This window comes from Aotus nancymaae, unplaced genomic scaffold (genome assembly GCF_030222135.1).
Source record: "Aotus nancymaae isolate 86718 unplaced genomic scaffold, 86718_ANA_hifiasm-v0.15.2.pri h1tg000007l, whole genome shotgun sequence".
Taxonomy (NCBI): Eukaryota; Metazoa; Chordata; class Mammalia; order Primates; family Aotidae; genus Aotus; species Aotus nancymaae.
In genome coordinates this window covers 5,622,502-5,643,147 of record NW_026988418.1, presented here as the reverse complement: position 1 = coordinate 5,643,147, position 20,646 = coordinate 5,622,502, and the positions used below count along the sequence as shown (strand labels likewise).

General features: G+C 40.7%; 1 protein-coding gene across 5 annotated transcripts in view; it reads left to right on the top strand.

The window, feature by feature from the left end:
- The window catches only part of FOXJ3 (forkhead box J3), a 176,282-nt gene extending 156,377 nt beyond the window's left edge, over window positions 1-19,905 (top strand). For all 5 annotated transcript variants that reach the window (XM_012434696.2, XM_012434699.2, XM_012434693.2 and 2 more), the window contains 4 exons: window positions 6,828-6,929; window positions 7,322-7,513; window positions 14,220-14,327; window positions 16,589-19,905. In XM_012434696.2, coding sequence (XP_012290119.2) covers window positions 6,828-6,929; window positions 7,322-7,513; window positions 14,220-14,327; window positions 16,589-16,704 — 518 coding nt within the window. In that variant the 3' untranslated portion in view covers window positions 16,705-19,905. The remainder of the gene's footprint in view (window positions 1-6,827; window positions 6,930-7,321; window positions 7,514-14,219; window positions 14,328-16,588) is intronic.
- Window positions 19,906-20,646: the final 741 nt, after the last annotated feature.

Here is a 20,646-nt window from a genome sequence, read left to right as displayed (position 1 = left end):
ATCTGAGTCTGGTAGACTTGCATGTTTGTGGCTCATTTGGGGTATTAATTTAATCCTCTCCCAGCCCCCAACAAATTTCCTAAATTATGACTTGCTTCATGGCAGGGTTATGTTGTCTCTACTTGATTGTTTATTTTAAAAATCCTTAATTGGCAGAATTTTGTAATGAAATAGCCAGTAGTTGATATAGCTGAGAGTTGCCTTGATGTAACAAAAACAAACCAAACCAACCCTTTTTATTGATCTTTATCTTTATCCATCTAGGGATGATCCTAGAAGCAGAGTGGGTTGACAGCAGTCACTTAATGGAGAATTTTCTTCCTCTATTCAGCACTGCTGTTTCATTGAGGGTAACTCTTGCTGTGTGGCCTCTAACGACTGCTTTGCTGACATACAGACTATGGAGTCTTAAACTCTTCTGATGGCATTATACCAGAGGGTACCAGTTCTGACTAGAAATGACCTGAACTGGATTCATCAGCATTTCTTTTTTTTTTTTTTTTAATATATTTATTTTATTGCGCTTTAGGTTCTGGAGTACATGTGCAAAACATGCAGGATTGTTGCTTACATACATACATACATGGCATTGTGGTTTGCTGCCTCCATTCCCCTGTCATCTATATCTAGCATTTCTCCCCCTGTTATCCCTCCCCAACCTCCCTACCCCCTGCTGTCCTTCCCCTATTCCCACCCAACAGACCCCAGTGTGTGATGCTCCCCTCCCTGTGTCCATGTGTTCTCATTGTTCAGCACCCACCTATGAGTGAGAACATGTAGTGTTAGTTTTTCTGTTCTTGTGTCAGTTTGCTGAGAATGATGGTTTCCAGATTCATCCATGTCACTACAAAGGACATGAACTCATCGTTTTTTATGGCTGCATAGTATTCCATGGTGTATATGTGCCACATTTTCCCTGTCCAGTCTATCATCAATGGGCATTTGGGGTGGTTCCAGGTCTTTGCTATTGTAAACAGTGCTGCAGTGAACATATGTGTACATGTGTCTTTATAATAGAACGATTTATAATGCTTTGGATATATACCCAGTAATGGGATTGCTGGGTCAAATGGAATTTCTATTTCTAGGTCCTTGAGGAATCGCCACACTGTCTTCCACAATGGTTGAACTAATTTACACTCCCACCTACAGTGTAAAAGTGTTCCTATTTCTCCACATCCTCTCCAGCGTCTGTTGTCTCCAGATTTTTTAATGATCACCATTCTAACTGGCATGAGATGGTATCTCAGTGTGGTTTTGATTTGCATTTCTCTAATGACCAGTGATGATGAGCATTTTTTCATATGTTTATTGGCCTCATAAATGTCTTCTTTTGAAAAGTGTCTGTTCCTGTCCTTTGCCCACTTTTGAATGGGTTTGTTTTTTTCTTGTAAATCTGTTATAGTGCTTTATAGATACTGGATATTAGCCCTTTGTCAGATGGGTAGATTGCAAAAATTTTTTCCCATTCTGTTGGTTGCTGGTTCACTCTGATGATTGTTTCTTTTGCTATACAGAAGCTCTGGAGTTTAATTAGATCCCATTTGTCTATTATGGCTTTTGATGCCAGTGCTTTTGATGTTTTAGTCATGAAGTCCTTGCCTATGCCTGTGTCCTGAATGGTATTGCCTAGGTTTTCCTCTAGGGTTTTTATGGTGTTAGGCCTTATGTTTAAGTCTTTAATCCATCTGGAGTTAATTTTAGTGTGAAGTGTCAGGAAGGGGTCCAGTTTCTGCTTTCTGCACATAGCTAGCCAGCTTTCCCAACACCATTTATTAAACAGGGAATCCTTTCCCCGTTGCTTATTTTTGTACAGTTTGTCAAAGATCAGATGGTTGTAGATGTGTGGCATTGCCTCTGAGGCCTCTGTTCTGTTCCATTGGTCTATAACTCTGTTTTGGTACCAGTACCATGCTGTTTTGATTACTGTAGCCTTATAGTATAGTTTGAAGTCAGGTAGCATGATGCCAGCTTTGTTATTTTTGCTTAGAATTGTCTTGGCTATGTGGGCTCTCTTTTACTTCCATATGAAGTTTAAGGTGGTTTTTTCCAGTTCTGTGAAGAGGGTCATAGGTAGCTTGATGGGGGATAGTGTTGAATCTATAAATTACTTTTGGCAGTATGGCCATTTTCACAATATTGATTCTTCCTAACCATGAGCATGGAATGTTTTTCCACCTGTTTGTGTCCTCTCTTATTTCGTTGAGCAGTGGTTTGTAGTTCTCCTTGAAGAGGTCCTTTACATCCTTTGTTAGTTGTATTCCTAGGTATTTTATTCTCTTTGTAGCAATTGTGAATGGCAGTTTGTTCTTGATTTGGCCCTCTTTAAGTCTGTTATTGGTGTATAGGAATGCTTGTGATTTCTGCACATTGATTTTGTATCCTGAGACTTTGCTGAAGTTGCTTATGAGTTTCAGGAGATTTTGGGCTGAGACGATGGGGTCTTCTAAATACACAATCATGTCTTCTGCAAATAGAGACAATTTGACTTCCTCCTTTCCTAATTGAATACCGTTTATTTCTTTTTCTTGCCTGATTGCTCTGGCTAGAACTTCCAATACTATATTGAATAGGAGTGGTGAGAGAGGGCATCCTTGTCTAGTGCCAGATTTCAAAGGGAATACTTCTAGTTTTTGCCCATTCAGTATGATATTGGCTGTGGGTTTATCGTAAATAGCTTTTATTATTTTGAGATACGTTCCGTCGATACCTAGTTTATTGAGAGTTTTTAGCATAAAGGGCTGTTGAATTTTGTCAAAGGCCTTCTCTGCATCAATTGAGATAATCATGTGGTTTTTGTCTTTGGTTCTGTTTATTTGGTGGATTACTTTTATAGACTTGTGTATGTTGAACCAGCCTTGCATCCCCGGGATGAAGCCTACCTGATTGTGATGGATAAGCTTTCTGATGTGCTGTTGAAGTCGGTTTGCCAGTATTTTTTTTTTTTTTTTTTTTTTTTTGAGATGGAGTTTCGCTCTTGTTATCCAGGCTGGAGTGCAATGGTGCGATCTCGGCTCACCGCAACCTCCGCCTCCTGGGTTCAGGCAATTCTCCTGCCTCAGCCTCCTGAGTAACTGGGATTACAGGCATGTGCCACCATGCCCAGCTAATTTTTTGTATTTTTAGTAGAGATGGGGGTTTCACCATGTTGACCAGGATGGTCTCGATCTCTTGACCTCGTGATCCACCCACCTCGGCCTCCCAAAGTGCTGGGATTACAGACGTGAGCCACCGCGCCCGGCCCGCCAGTATTTTATTGAAGATTTTTGCATCTGTGTTCATCATGGATGTTGACCTGAAGTTTTCTTTTCTTGTTGACTCTCTGCCGAGTTTTGGTATCAGGATGATGTTGGTCTCATAAAATGATTTGGGGAGGATTCCCTCTTTTTTGATTGTTTGGAATAGTTTCAGAAAGAGTGGTACCAGCTCCTCTTTGTATGTCTGGTAGAATTCGGCTCTGAAGCCATCTGGGCCTGGGCTTTTTTTGGTTGGTAGGCTATTAAATGCTGCCTCAACTTCAGCCCTTGTTACTGGTCTGTTCAGGGTTTCAACTTCCTGGTTTAGGCTTGGGAGGGTGCAAGTGTCCAGGAATTTATCCATTTCTTCCAGGTTTACTGGTTTGTGTGCATAGAGTTGTTTGTAGTAATCTCTGATGGTACTTTGTGTTTCTGTGGAATCTGTGGTGATAGTCCCTTTATCATTTTTTTATTGAATCTATTTGATTCTTCTCTCTTTTCTTTTTTGTTAATCTGGCTAGTGGTCTGTCTGTTTTGTTGATCTTTTCATAAAACCAGCTCCTGGATTTATTGATTTTTTTTGAAGGGTTTTTTGTGTCTCTATTTCCTTCAGTTCTGCTCTGATCTTAGTTATTTCTTGTCTTCTGCTAGGTTTTGAGTTTTTTTGATCTTGCTCCTCTAGCTCTTTCAATTTTGATGATGGGGTGTTGATTTTAGATGTTTCCTTGCTTCTCATGTTGGCATTTATTGCTATAAATTTCCCTCTAGACACTGCTTTTTTAAATGTGTCCCAGAGATTCTGGCATGTTGTGTCTTCGTTCTTGTTGGTTTTGAAGAACATCTTTATTTCTGCCTTCATTTCATTGTTTATCCAGTCAACATTCAAGAGCCAGTTGTTTAGTTTCCATGAAGTTTTATGGTTCTGAGTTAGTTTCTTAATCCTGAGTTCTAACTTAATGCACTGTGGTCTGAGCGACTGTTAGGATTTCCATTCTAACCCTAATCCCTCTCTTCTGGCTTGTAGGGTTTCTGCTGAGAGATCCACTGTGAGTCTGATGGGCTTCCCTTTGTGTGTAACCCCACCTTTCTCTCTGGCTGCCTTTAGCATTTTTTCCTTCATTTCAACCCTGGTGAATCTAACGATTATGTGCCTTGGGGTTGCTCTTCTTCAGGAATATCTTTGTGATGTTGTCTGTATTTCCTGGACTTGAATATTGGCCTGCCTTGCTAGGTTGGGGAAGTTCTCCTGGATAATATCCTGAAGAGTGTTTTCCAGCTTGGATTCATTCTCTCCATCACATTCAGGTACACCTATCAAACGTAAATTAGGTCTTTTCACATAATCCCATATTTCTCGGAGGCTTTGTTTATTTCTTTTCACTTTTTTTCTCTAATCTTGCCTTCTCGTTCTATTTCATTGAGTTGATCTTCAATCTCTGATATCCTTTCTTCTGCTTGGTCGATTTGGCTACTGAAACTCGTGAATGCTTCGCGAAGTTCTTGTGTGGTGTTTTTCGGCTCCATTAAGTCATTTATGTTCTTCTCTAAGCTGTTTATTCTCATCAGCATTTGGTTAAACCTTTTTTCAAGATTCTTAGTTTCTTTGCATTGGGTTAGAACATGTTCTTTTAGCTCAGAGAAGTTTGTTATTACCCACTTTCTGAAGCCTGTTTCTGTCAATTCATCAGACTCATTTTCCATCCAGCTTTATTCCTTTGCTGGTGATGAGTTGTGATCCCTTAGAGAACGAGAGGCGTTCTGGTTTTGGGTGTTTTCATCCTTTTTGTGCTGGTTTCTTCCCATCTTTGTGGATTTATCTACCTGTGGTCTTTGTAGTTGGTGACTTTTGGATGGGGTCTCACTGAGTGGATGTCCTTTTTGTTGATGATGAAGTTATTTCTTTCTGTTTTTTAGTTTTCCTTTTAACAGTCAGGCCTCTCTGCTGTAGGACTGCTGGAGGTCCACTCTAGACCCTGCTTGCCTGGGGATCACCTGTGGTGGCTGCAGAACAGTAAGGGTTGCTTCCAGTTTCTTCTTCTGTTATCTTTGTCCCAGAAGGATACCCTGCAGATGTCAGCCTGAGCTCTTCTTTATGACGTGACTCTTTGGATATATGGGGGTCAGGGAGCTGCTTGAGGAGACAGTCTGTCCTTTATAGGAGCTCAGGTGTTGAGCTGTGAGCTCCGTTGTTCTGTTCAGAGATGCTGGACAGGTATGTTTGAGTCTGCTGCAGCGGAACTCATAACTGCCTTTTTTCCCAGGTGTTCTGTCCTGGGAAGGTGGGGCTTTATTTATAAGTTCCTGACGTACTGCTGCCTTTTTTCAGAGCTGCCCTGCCTAGCAAGGAGGTAGCCTAGTCACAGTCTGCCAGCGGAGATTTTGCTGAGCTGCCATGGGCTCTGCCCATCTGCTGTGTGAACTTCCTTGCGGTTTTGTTTATAGAGGTATAGTTAGAACTGCCTCGGTAATGGCTGTCTGCGTTAGTAATGGCAGACTGCCTCGGTAGTGGTGGACGCCCTTCCCCCAACAGAGCTGGCCCGACCGGGTCCATCTGCCCTTGCTGCAAAACTCTCAATCCAGAGTGTTTCAGATTGCTGGTCTTTGTGGGGGTGGGACCTGCCAAGCCAGATCACCTGGCTCCCTATTTCAACCCCCCTTTTTTCCGTTTAGTGGGCAGTTCTGTCTCCCAGGCATTCCAGGCGCCCCAGGCGCCAGTTTAAATGGCCGCCCAGATTTCTGTGAGTTTTTGTGCAGAGACAGCTGCAACAGCCATGCTTGAAACTTATAGTGCTTTTCAGCCTGGGAATTTCCTGGTCTGTGGGTAGTAATAACTTATTTGGAAATGTGGTGTTCACTCACCCTCTGCATTGTCCTTGCTGGGAACTGCACTCCAGAGCTGTAACTATTCGGCCATCTTGGATCGACATCCTCAGCATTTCTTACAGAGATCTCACCCTTCTTCCTTCACTAGCTTGGCATGGGAACTGTGTTAAATTTTTTCTCCTAAGGTTGCCTTGGAAGAAGCATTTGCTGTTACTATGTGATCTAATCCATCTGCCTTAAGTCATTGCATTAAATTATACTGTGCATTGCCTCTATATGCGAACCTCCCTCTCTAAGTTCTGAAAAGCATATCTTTAAAGGTCATAACAAGACAGGAAAATGAACTTCACAAAGGGGAAATTACTGATTTGCATGATATTTCTTATCTGTTTATTTATTTGTACTATAATGTAAAGAGCAGTATCAAGTTCGAGTTTACTAGGTGACATGGCAGTTTGGAAGCTGCTAGACTAGAAGTTAAGGAGACCTGGGTTCAAGTCTTAGTCTCATCATGATGACCTTGCTAAGTTATGTCACCACCTGTTTGGTTCAGTTTCTTTTACTTGTAAAAGAAGGAGAAAAATAATACCTTTTCTGCCTGTCTCATAGAGTAGATTGCCCAACACGATATAATGGGTACAAATCTCCCTGTAATACTGGACAAGGATTGGCCAATTTCAGGAATAAGGCTAGCTCATCGTTTTTCCTTACCACTCTTCACCCTTTCACTCTCCAGGATTTACACTGTTGTCAATATTACTTTTGTAGGTGTTTCAAATGATTGGTATGCAACACTTGATATGCTAAAAGAAAGCTGTCGAATTGCCAGCAGTGTTAATTGGTCAGATGTAGATCTTTCACAGTTTCAAGGTGAGTGTTGGTTCTTTTTGACATAACCAAATACACATGATCCTGTTTTCTCTGCTGGATTTTAACTGTCTTAGTAGTACAAATAAACATCTTATATAGCATTTCTTTTGAAGTTGGTAGTATGCTTAAAAACATTTTGTAAAATTTATAGTAATTTTGGCTATTTGGTATAGCAGAGGGTCACAGCCAAGTTCTGAACGAAATTTGGCTACATTTAAAATAATTGGGCTTTGAATAATTTAAAAAGATAATTCTTTATTGTGTGGGCACATCACTACTGTAAAGTAGGATGAGTGGAAATTTTGAGGGCTGAATAAACTTATCTCTTGCTATTTTCCTTGCAATGTTTATTGCAGAACTGTGCTAATGTATTTTTAATGCTTTCCTCATAGGTCTGATGGAGAGTATGAGACAGGCAGATCTCAAGAACTGGTCTTTAGATCAGGTTCAGTTTGCTGATCTCTGTTCTTCTCTTAATCAGTTCTTTACACAAACTGGCCTTATTCATTCACAGAGTAATGTTCAGCAAAATGTTTGTCATGGTGCCATGCATCCAACAAAACCTTCCCAACACATTGGAACAGGTATGGGATTAGTTATCTTTTGATTTTTCTCATTTTCCCATTCATAAGAAATTTAGTAACTATCTTAACTTGGTTTGATACTAATGGTGACAGTGATCTGTTTACATATTTTTGTTTATAAGAAATGAATGAAAGCAAATAATTTATATATAGGGTATAAATTAGAAACATTGAGGTAAAGAGACTGTATGTTCTGTTGTGATTTATATGATTGCTTTATTATTTACAGTTAACTGTTGTAATCGTTAACCTTTTACTAAGTCATCAAACAAATATATTGAAGATACTTACATTTTTATACGAACATAGGTATGAAATTAATTTAAATTTGTACAGATTTGCAATGGAAATAATTGTGTCTTGTGTATTTCCTAAGAATGTTAAAATTCAACAATTCAAAGTGTTTGAAGAGTAGACGTAATGGAAAATAGTCTCACTGATGTTTTACTTTAGACTCAAAGTCTTTCCTATTTATTTTTTTAATCTCACTTTCTTCCTTTATTCTTTACCCTTGTAGCCATGTCTTCTACTCTGATTGCAGTGCCCATATTTTTCTGTAGGAATTTCATATTCAACTTAGTTCTCTCATCTTAATTCCTTGCCTTATTGTCAAGTTTACTTCTTTTCTGTATGTTCTATTGATTTTACATTTTATGCCAACAAGCTCTCTCTTCTCTATCCTGAGTGGCTTCCTTTCACCATTATCCTATCTTATTTCACGTCTTTTGTCCACCCATGTTGTCAAGCTTATCAGTCTGTGTCTTTCTTTAAATGAAATTTTTCTGTATCCTTTGATGTAGTAGAAATCTTTTATCTTTTCTTCTTCCGTGTTGAATAGCTTTTCCTAAGCCATTTTGAATAGCTTACCCTGCCTGAAACTTTCAGTCACTATTTGATTTTGGTAACTTATTCATTAAGTAAATTATATCCACACAAGGGCCTTGTTGAGTCCCTGGCTGATTGCCCTCTGTGCCAGACACTAAAATTTAGTTTTTGATAACTTTTTAGCTTCTTTGTCTCTCTCTTGTTTTGTTCTTTTTGGTATTTTTTCTTATGTATATTCATTTTTAAGCATTAAGATCTTTGTAATTCAGCAGGTATCCTCATTTATGTGCCCTTCTTTCATTTCATTTTTAAAAATCTTTTCTTGCAGATAGACAGCCTATCTTCTTTGTTTCTCTGATGGGATCTAAGCCCATAGTTTGTTCCTTTCAGGATATATCACTTTCATTTTTCCAACTTGCTTTAAGTCCTTACCAGGTGTACCACCTCTCTCTGTTTTTTGTCCCTTTTTTCTCCTTTATTCTTTTCTTTCTGTATTCATCCAAAATTGTTGCTTCTGCATGCTGTCATGATGTTCACTTCTTTTGCTAACTCCATCTCTAACCATTTCAGTCAGTCTCAAAAAGTGCTAAGTGAAATTAAATAGCTTATGTATGTATTACTAGTCTTGTGTGTTTGGGGATAAGTAACTGTTGTTCATAGATTGTTGCCTCAGACAGGACAAGTAGAAGAAGATGTGGGTCAGTCTTAGAGGAAGGCCATCTTGGCTGAATGTGGTGGCTCATGCCTGTAATCCCAGCACTTTGGGAGGCTGAGGCGGGTGGATCACCTGAGGTCAGGAGTTCGAGGACAGCCTGGCCAACATAGGAAACCCCGTCTCTACTACAAATATAAAAATTAACCGGGCTTGGTGGCGTGTGCCTGTCCCAGCCACCCGGGAGGCTGAAGCAGGAGAATCGCTGGAACCTGGGTGGCGGAGGCTGCAGTAAGCCAAGATTGAGCCGCTGTACGCCAACCTGGGTGACAGAGGGAGGCTCTATCTCAAAAAAAAAGAAGGCGGCAATCTCAAAAGCCAGCATACGTGTTAGCCAGTAGCTCCCATGTTGGTGAATTTCAGTTTTGTGCCTGTACCTTTTGGTCTTGGAACTTGGTAGCTTTGTTATGGAAAAAGCACTGTTCATCTGCTGCTGTCCAGTGTGCCCAGACACTCCTTCTGGATTCTCTGTAGACTGAGATCCTGAGTTACTTTCCTAAAGCCCTTTGTTCCTAGACTTCTGTAGTCATCTCTTCTTGATCCTTGACCTAGGTTATTTGTTCTGGTGTTCTGTGATTCTGTTAATTTTTTCTGTCATCTCTTTTGTATTGCCAGGGCCCTCCTCCTCTCTAGGGTCCCCATGACACCTTCATGGTTCTCAGTGCTACTCTAGTCACAGCCTTACCAAAGGTAGAAAATGATAGTTTTTCCTCAGTGTTTATTCAACTCTTTCTACTCTCACTCCCCTTTTGTATTTTCCTTTTGACTCATGCCTACCAAGCCATGTTGGCCTCTGACAACAGTTGTTCTCTCATCAATTATGGTGCTCCAAGTATTCATCACTTCATGCTTGCTGATGTCTGTTCACAAATATTCAGATATTTTTTACATGTCCAACCTGCTTCCTCTTGTTTTAAGTGCCAGCGTCTTTCTGTCATTACTTTTTTCTCTTTCTTACATCCCTATATATCACATCCATTCAGATCTTTCACTTCCTTCATCTCTACACCCCAGTAATTCTTTGCTATATTATTTTATCCCTTTATTCAACAGGTAAGGACTTTGTGATCCAGGGAGAGAAAATGACTTGCCCAAAGTTATAAAATTCATTTAGGTATAGGTCTTGAGTCCCAGAATATAGCCTATCCATTTCCTTAAACCTTCCCTGTCATTCCTGTCTTCAAGGACTCCCCTTTTGGTGAACACCTCTTTGAACTTCCTACAGACTCCAGAAATTAGCGGTGTAGTGTGCTAGTGTAGAAGGGCGAGGACAGAAGGATGTTATAGAACACAGTCTATGACATCTTTTTCCTAAATCCTTTTACCTGTGGTTATAATTTGTTTATATCTTCCGGCTATACTATTCTAATTTGATGCTTTGCTTAAAGGTCATTAGATGTAGATAGGAATGCAGTCATTGAGCACACACTTATTTATATCTTTTCTTTGTCTAGTTGTGTATTAGGCACTGAGAATAAAGATAAGACTCCTATAATAACTTTTGTCTCAAAGAATTCACAGCCTAATGGTTGAGACAGGTCCATCAAGACATACAGTATGTCAAGGGCTCTACTTGTCCGTAGGGTGTAAGTGCTGTAAGAATTCAGAGAAAGGAGTACATACTTCTCTTGGAAAGATGGAAAATTATCATAGAAGACAATACATTTAAGCTGGACTTTGTAGGTTAAGTGGGATTTTACAAGACAGATCAGATCATGTCATGTCTGTTTTCTGCTCAAAATCCTCCATCTTTCTCAGTAAAGACCAGTGTTCTTACTGTGGCCCAAATGGCCTATATGATCTGATCCCACATTATTTTTGATCTTGTCTCTTGCTTTCTACCCCCAACCCCTGTGCTCCAACACTACTGGTCTTCCTGCTGTTCTTTGAACACACTAGGTAGCACACTTTACCTGACCAGGGCCTTTGTACTTGCTGGTTGGTACTTGCTGTTTCTTTTTGTCCATAGTGGTCTTCCCTCAGATAGACACATGACTTATGTCCTCATCTTGTTCCATTTTTTTCCTCAAAAAACACCTGCTCAGGGGATGCCTTCCTTGGTCATCTTATTTAAATGGCACCACTACCAAGCATTGCTTGTTCTCTCTCTCTGCTTTTGTTCCATAGCATGTTACATACTATTTAATTTACTTTGTTTTCCCCTACCCAACACCCCCAAGAATACAATCCAAGAAAGCAGAGTTGTGTCTTTCATTGCTATATCCATAGTGCCTCAAGCAGTGCCTGATATATAAATACTTCTTGAATGAAAAGAGCCTGTTTCTGATAAATTATGTGATTAGATTTTTAATTCTCAGAACTAGATTCTAAATGTATGGAATCTCAAAAATCTTTGGAAACTGCATTGGAAGTTAATTTCTTACATAGGAAATTCAGGCATACACTCATTCAGACTCTATATTGAGAATATGGGAAAACATGAGAAGTAATGGGAATTTCTATACAAAAATAAAAATGTTAGGAATTTGATGGAATTTCAGAAAGCTGAGACTGTTTAGTGTAGATCTTTGTTTAGTATCATAATCCTGTAATTCTTACACCCCCTGCCTTTAAGGTAAGATTTAGGAAGCCATAAAAAGAGAAGTGATCAAAGACTTAATTCCCAATAAAAATCAGTTTTACTTCTTGATTATGGCATGAACTCAAAAGATGTGTAGAATGAGAGCTAAGATTTTGAAGGACAGAGACAGGGAAGTTGTAGGTGTGTGAATGTCCATATTAGTCTGAGTGGTGTGGCCCCTCCAGCTTGGTGCAGTCTTTAGAAAGTACAGTAGCCATGCATATGAAGACCAATACTCATTTGGGGACAGGATTCCACCCCACATCACTCAATCAGTATTAGAGCTGTAGTTTAGTATGACTTTTCTCCTCTTTCTTTCTTCCTAAATCATCAGTATAGTCAATCAAAGAGCTCAGTTCTGACTATAAACCTCAGTGATAAAAGGCATGTTATCATGGGAGGCAGGGACAGGGATTTAGAAGTCTTGGATTCTGTTCCTGGTTCTGTCTCATTTCCTCTCTGTTCCTGTTTCTCTATCTACATGGACAGAGGTAAGGTTGGATTAGATTATCTCTCAGCCATCTCGAGCCTGGATAGTCTGACTTTCCACTGGAGGGTAAAAACCTGTGAGCAGCCAAATACAGAATGCCTTACCTTAATAGAAGTGGAAGATTTTTTCCACTGTTTTTAGTTTCCTCTGGGAAAATGATTACTGTTTTTTAGTTTCATTACAACATTACAAGAATTCAAGTGTAATTTGTATGAAATACTAGATAACCTTAGGGGAGTAGCCTTTCCAAAATTCCAGATGTTCCTTATAATGTGAACAACTTTTATCATTCCCCATGAGTTATTGGGGGAGGGGTCATGTTTCTTCTCTTTCTATTTTGCATTATGATGTAACATAGTTGACATTTTGGAGGTGTTAACACTTGATGTCTCTTGTTAATGAAAATACATTAACTTAAGAACTAAATAAAATTTGAATGAGATCCATGTTTCCCATCCTCACACTCCAGAATAATTCTTTCCTCCTCCTCCTCCTCTTCCTCCTCTTTCTCCTCCTTTTCCTCTTCCTCATCCTTTTCTTCTTCCTCCTCCTTCTCCCCCTCCCCCTCCTCCCTCCTTGTTCCTCCCCCCTCCCCCCTCCCCTCTCCCTCCCTCCCTCTTTCCTCCCTCTTCCTCTTCCTCTTCTCTGACAGGGTCTCACTCTTTGATCAAGGCTGGAGTGTAGTGGCGCGATCTCGGCCCACTGCAGCCTCCATCTCTCAGGTTCTAGTGATTCTCCTGCTTCAGTCTTTCTAGTAGCTGGGACTACAGGCATGTGCTACCACGCCTGGCTAATTTTTTGTATTTTCAGTAGAGACAAGGTTTCGCCATGTTGGCCAGTCTCGTCTCAAACTCCTGACCTCAGTGATCTTCCCACCTCTTCCTCCCAAAGTGCTGGGATTATAGGCATGAGCCATTGTACCCTGCCCAGAATAATACATTTTTAATCACCATTGCTTCTTGTAGCTCTCACCATGTGTAGATCTTTGTTGTTACTTTGCTTCCCAGGCACTTGTTAATTAACAAGGGCACACATGGTTAGGCCTGCTTTGAGGGTGAGAACATCAGGGAAATAAAGAAATAGATGGTAGTATAGAAAGAGTCCTTGAGTGGCTGGGTGTTGGCGGCTCACGCCTGTAATCCTAGCACTTTGGAAGTCCAAGGCAGGTGGATTTCTTCAGGTCAGAAGTTCAAGATGAGGCTGACCAACATAGTGAAACCCATCTCTACTAAAAATACAAAAATTAGCAAGGTGCAGTAGTGCACGCCTGGAATCCCAGCTACTTGGAAGGCTAAGGCAGGAGAATCAGTTGAACCTAGGAGGCAGAGGTTGCAGTGAGCCAGGGTCTCGCCACTGCACCCTAGCTTGGGTGACAGAGTGAGACCCTGTCTCAAAAAAAAAGAAGTCCATGAGTTAGGAGATCTGGATTCTAGTCCTAGCACTATCAAACTAATGAGTCTTCAGGCAAGTCAGGTTAGCCTTTCTGAGTTTCAGTTGCCTCATCTGTAAAATGGGTATAACAATCCTGGGGCTTAGTGGGAGGGTCAGATGAAGTAAGGGATATAAAAATACTTTTGAATTATAGTGAGGTATGTGACAGCAACAACAATAGACATAATTTCCTTACCAGCTTACAGGTAGTGGCAGCACCAGCATTAGTTCCAGTGTGCTCATACCCAGCCTGGCACCCTGTTCAGAAGGCCAGCACTGGGCTGGGTGTGGTGGCTCATGCCTGTAATCTCAGCACTTTAGGAGGCCGAGGTGGGCAGATCACCAGTGATCAGGAGTTCGAGACCAACCTGACCAACATGGAGAAACGCCATCTCTACTAAAAGTACAAAATTAGCCAGGCATTGTGGCACATGCCTGTAATCCCAACTACTTGGGAGACTGAGGCAAGAGAATTGCTTGAACCTGGGAGGCAGAGGTTGTGGTGAGCTGAGATTGCGCCATTGCACTCCAGCCTGGGCAAGAAGAGTGAAACTCCATCTCAAAATAAATAAATAAATAAAAGGCCAGCACCTGTTAAGATTTTAGTGCTCCATTTGTTTTATTTGTGGTAACATGCTTTCCCTCTTTTTGCTTTTAATCTGATTAGGAAATTTGTACATAGATTCTAGGCAAAATCTCCCTCCTTCAGTGATGCCACCCCCTGGTTATCCTCATATCCCACAGGCACTCAGCACTCCAGGAACAACGATGGCAGGTAATGTGTGTGTGTGTGTGTATCAGTACCCAGAGTTTAATGTTGAGAAGCGTTAGCTGTCCCAATGGTGAATGAGGCTGCCTCAAGGAGTGAACTCCCTGTTAAGAGGGGCTAGAGGACAATGTCTGGACAACCACTTGGCACTAGGGCTAATGAAGGGATTCAAGTATCAGTTGGTGTTTAGACTGTAGGACCTGAAGTCCTTTTTAGCCCAAGATGCAGTTATTCTACTTATTCTAGATATTTATTGTCTTGCCTCTCTAAGAAGTTCTGGGGTCATAGTTGAGGGTGTTTGACAGGACTTTAGCAAGCTTTAGGAAGCTGCTTTAGTAACTCCTGTAGATTCTGCTTCATTCATTTCTATGGAGTTTCCCCAGCTGAGGTTTCCAGAGAAGTACCTTATAGAGAAGGTAAGTTTTAGGAGTTACTGGTTCATAAACTTTTTCTCACTGGGTTCTTGAATGCAGGATATGTTTCATTTAGCCAGAGGAATCGGGCACATTATTAGAGCTGGAAACTGTCTTAAGGATCACCTAGATGAGGAAATGGGGGCTCTGAAGGAGAGATGCCTTGCCCAGGCCACCCAGTTTAGTGAGTGGCCAAACCAAGACTCAAGCCCCAATGTCTGTATTGTCGTTTTTCTCACATACCACACAATCCTTTACTTAGACTATTTGAGGAAAAGACAAAAGGTAATGTGGTTGAGGGTGTATTTTAAACCTTGAAGAACTATGTTGCAGCAGCAAGGAAGGAGTTGGGACCAAGTGATATGTCCTTTGCTGAAGGGGAAAAGAACATTACCTGTTGTGAGTGCTTACCAGTAATTTTTAAGTGGCACCGTAAAGTGGATAAGACTCTGGAGCCAGATTGCTTGCGTTTGAATCTTCATGCTTTGACACATAATGGCTGTGTGATGTTAGGCAAGCTGTCTAACCCTCCTACCTCAGCTTACCTGTTTGTAAAGGGGCTAATAACACTAACTCCTTGAATTGTTAGGTTTAAATGAGAATCACTAAGTTAGTGCCTGACCCACAGTAAGGGACTTAAAAGTTTTTATTAAATAAATTTTTTTTTTTTTTTTTTTTTTTTTTTTTTTTTTTTGAGACGGAGTTTCACTCTCGTTACCCAGGCTGGAGTGCAATGGCACGATCTCGGCTCACCGCAACCTCCGCCTCCTGGGTTCAGGCGATTCTCCTACCTCAGCTTCCTGAGTAGCTGGGATTACAGGCACGCGCCACCATGCCCAGCTAATTTTTTTGTATTAGTAGAGACGGGGTTTCACAATGTTGACCAGGATGGTCTCGATCTCTTGACCTCGTGATCCACCCGCCTCGGCCTCCCAAAGTGCTGGGATTACATTAAATAAATTTTTTAAATGGAAGCATTTCATCTATACCGTGATATACTAAAAACCTTAGCATTAAATAATTGTATAAGAAAATATTTCAGGGCTTATGAGAAAAATGAGTAGCAGACTACTTGAAATTTTGTAATGAAAGTACTAGAAAAATAATCCAGTAAAACTTGCCCAACATTTAAAAGGATTTGTATAATTTGTAATAAAAGAAAGAATTCTACAAGTTAATATCAATCTCTACTTCAAAAGAGCAGCTGGTTTAGAAAGGGGGTCTGTCAAGATATGGTGGAGACACAGGCCCAGTGCACTGAAATTGGGGAGCACGAACAGCACATGGCCAAACCAGTACAAGAAGAGCATGGGAAGGTGGGCATTGTGTACTCAGCTGTGGTTCCTTCTGGTTTCTGTGTTCCCTTGTTGATGCCCTCTGTGTTCAGTTGATGTTACTTGGTGACACAGAAATTAGCTTGTTGGGGAAAAATCACTATGACCCAGTATGACATCATTGGTACACTGCCATCATTCTCCTGTTTACCATTCTCATGGGAGCCAATTCATGTTACTGAAACAACATACTGGAGCAAAACAGACTATAAGAGCACTTTTCTTGTGTCTTCCTTACCACAGCCTGGTATAATGGAATGAGCTTGGGTCAGGTGAACTGACCTCAGATTCTATCTTTGCCCCCTACTGCTTGTGTGACTTTGGGTAATTTACTCATCTTCTTAAACCCTATCCCCTTACCTGTAAAATGAGGATCATAAGAGCTACTTTGTTGAAGGCTTATGGTTGGATTAGTGAGATAATGTATACCTGGCATATAGGAAGTATATGGTAGGGGTTAGTTTATGTCTTACTTTCTTCTCTACCCAAGGCACTGCTAATATTACCTCTTTCCTTCCAGGCCATCACAGAGCCATGAACCAGCAGCACATGATGCCTTCCCAAGCCTTCCAGATGCGGCGCTCCCTGCCTCCAGATGATATCCAGGATGACTTTGATTGGGATTCAATTGTGTAGGGCTTGTATCTGCAAGACACCAGACCCCTAATGTTACCTTTCTGCGCAATGAAGGGAAAGGTTTAAGAGAATCCAGTTGAGGAAACAAACTTGCTAATCACCTTACCAATGTTATCAAAATTACTTTTGAAGACAATCAGAAAGATTTTAGCTGGATAACTTACTGCTTTTATCTGACCCAAACAAGTACTACATGTTTGTCTCCCTGCCAGCTGCCCTATGTAGCTCCTAACTGTTGTGTGATTTGGACGGCTTTTTGCGTATTGGTGTCAGTTCGATGTTAACCACAAGTGCCAGACTGATTTTTCAGACGGAGCCTATTTTGCTGCAAGCAGTTTATATAAAGATACCTACGTGTAAATATATGTACAAAAATTACTGAAAGGCTTCAGTTTTTTCTAATTGGATTATTATGTCTTGAAAGGAAAGTTATTGTCAGTTTTTATTCCTTGTTAGGCTATTTTCTGCAGGATGCTTTTAACTGATAAAGGAAACTGAAAGGAAATAGATTTTTTTCAAAGCCCAGTTCCCCTTATTTAATCTTTTTCAGAAATGTGGGTAATGAGTTCTACCTAATAAGTCAAGGAACCCAGAATTTGACACTCCAACAATCTAAAGGGGCATATTGCTCCTGAGCAGCATGAAGAACTGACCAAATTGGTTTTGATGCTTGGGGGATTTTAGAGTATGTATTGTACTTTGTCAATGTCTGCTTTTCTAAATCTGCGTTACAACAGCTCTAACATTTGTTGATCAGTGAGAAGTTGGACATTGCTTGGCTCTTTAAACAAATCAGTGCTTCCACATTCACCTATGTATTTATTATTCAAAAGTGTTATTTTAATATTTATTGCTACCTTCTGTGAATGCTCAGCTCCTGTTGGGTTCATTAAGGAGAAATGTGTCTGAAAGCACAGAATTACTTTTTTTTCTTTTTTGAGATGGAGTCTCGCTCTGTCACCCAGGCTGGAGTGCAATGATGCGATCTCGACTCACTGCAACCTCTGTCTCCCAGGTTCAAGCAATTCTCCTGCCTCAGCCTCCCAAGTAGCTGAGACTACAGGTGCGTGTCACCATGCCTGGCTAATTTTTTGTATTTTAGTAGAGACAGGGTTTCACCATGTTGCCCAGGCTGGCCGTGAACTCCTAAGCTAAGGCAGTCTGCCTGCCTCAGCCTCCCACAGAGCTGGGATTACAGGTGTGAGCCACCGTGCCTGGCCCAGAATTAGTTTTCTTGATAATAATTTACAGATAAGACACTCAGAGGGGCATTGTGTCATTCTCTGTCATCACTCCTTTTGTCACGTGAATACATTTCTCTGTCTTAGCATCCCTGCTGATTCAGATTTATTAGTTAAATCAGATTTTTCTGGAATTTGAATCAGATTCCATTTGGGCAACAACAGCAGGGCAGTGTCTCTAAAGCAAGTTTCCCCACTCATCTTTTTCATCTACGTTGTCTTGAAAGGAGGGTGAGCCACTTACAGTTTTATTTACTTCAATGTTCAGTCTAGATATGTGGCCTGCTGTTTCTGTTGTCCTGTATGTCTGTGTATGCATGACATTTGGTCCCTTTCTTTGAAATGCAGCCCACCTCTTATGGGTTTTTTAGTGGCATTGTTTGTTTTGTTTCATATTATATCACAGTTTGCATGGACTGATTATCTTAGTTCTATGATAAAACTAGAAGAAATGAGGGCTTTTTTAATGAATAGATTTTGAATTATTTAGACCAAAAAAAAAACTGTCAATTCTAATGGAGAAATATGTTTCATCAAGTCAAGGAGTAATAACTGCTTACTGGTTACTTTTTAGCATCTCTGGTCTCTATCAGCCATGCAAAATCACTTTAATTAGCCTTAGTGATTCTATGGTTGAGTAATCTCTTCTTGAACTAAACAAACATCTTTTGTTTCTGTGTTTGTGCTGGTGAGAGAGAGAGAGAGAGAGAGAGTGGAGAGTGTGTGTGTGTGTGTGTGTATGTGTATGTGTGTGTTTTAATGGAGTGTTGCCTTGAATGAATCACTGGGAAGCCAGCCATAGTAAGGGCTGGTGAGGTTGGGGAGAAGGGAAGAGCTTTATGTTTCTCCGTTGTTTGGACCCTACTTGGCATGAAAAAGGAAGCTCAGTTCCAGCCCCTTGGATCAGTGAAAATCAGAGGATTCTGGAAAGGCAGCCAAGTTGCCCCTCTTAGAAGGATCAGAGGCAAGATGAGATGTTAGCCTGCAGAGGAAATGCTTGAAAAAAAGGGGTGATTTTCAATGGTTTGCTTAAGTCACTGTTTTCTAGACACCAAAATAGCTGTTTTGAAACTGTTTTAATTGCTTGGGTAGCAATGTGCACTTTAAACAATTTGGATATTGGAATGCAGTTTCATACTGAGTGATTTGAAGTAGAACCACTGATGATAATTTTATAAATTGTGTGAAGCGAATTTCCCATTTGGCAATCATTTACTGATTTGCAGTGATAAATATTTTTATGAGAATTTAAACTTACCAAGAATGGCCATGGAGGCAAAGCTTTCACCCAGACCCATCCCACTTTCCTGTGATCCAGGTGGTCCAGGAGCTCAGGACAGGCCTTTTCTGTGGGCCCTGGCCAGCCAGTTACCTGGTAAGGTGCAGAGAGTCCCTCTAGTGGCCATTTCACATGGTAGTTGCTAATGCAGAACAAATACTGTCTTGGGCTTAAATTGACTGAAGATTTTAGGGGGAAAGAATAATAAATGCATGTAAACAAATGGGGGCACTCTGTCCAGGAGAATAATCCGACTGGCATTTGTGGCAGTTTTTGAAATGTAAATGTATTCATGTGTGTTCTTGTAAATACATGTCTCTCAGATGTCCTTTGAAGTGGGAGGGAATCAATCCGGGGATAATTTCAAATGGAATAGAGTATTTTGATATTGTTCATTCAGAGGGTGATGTGTATATATCTATATTGTATATATGTGATGAAAATGCATTGGCTTTTTGTGCAGATACAACCTGCTCTCTGTACTGCTGTTGGACAGTCAGTGTTTTAATGTTTCTACAGTTTTGCTATTGCACGATTTCATATTTTGCCTATGATGAACGGCAACCATTCTTTGTAACTGTTTAGTGCTGTAAAGAAATACTCCAAGTGTCATTAGGATTGTTGCTGCCAGAACTGATATGCATGAATGGCACTTAAAATAAATATATTATGTTAACTCTATTTACAACACTGATTGGTCTCTGTCGTTTGCTGTAATTGAGAAAGTGAGAATAGAGCTAGTCCAGGTGCAGAAGTCCCACAGCCAGGACCCCAGAGTCTTTGGGGTCACTGAGATTGTGACCCTTGCATTACTACCTGAGAATAGTAATTGCTGTCATTTAGTGAGCGTCTCATTAGCTCCAACTTGGGGAAGTCCCTGAATTTCCCTGGGCCTTATTTTCCTTATTTGCAGTGCCAGTACAATGAGGATAGTATCTGCCTCCTAGAGTTGTAGTGAGATTTACATAATTTAGTACATTTAAACATTTAGAACAGCACTTGGGACATAAAGTATACTGGTACTCAGTATGTGCCAGGTGCTGTGCTAAGGAGATACTGTGGTCCTTCTTTTATCGACATGGGAACAGCTCAGAGAGGTATAATGACTTGTCTAGATTCTTTAGTTGTCAGGTGATAGAGCAGAGATGTGAATCCAGGTCATTTGATTCCAGGCATCATGTTCTTTTACACAATCCTCTCTTACTTCCTAAGGGAATTCCCCTCTCCGTGCCCCCACCCTTGTCCCCAGTCTTATCCCCAGCACTGCCTTTCCAGAGCTATTTCCAAAAAGTGAAAGTGGGGCTTAACATTTGCTGAGCACATACTCTGTGTCAAGCCCTCTCCTGAGAAATCCAGAGATGAGGAAGCCGCAGTTCTGCCCTTTAGTGGGTACAGACTTGCCCAGGACAGGTAGCAAATGCC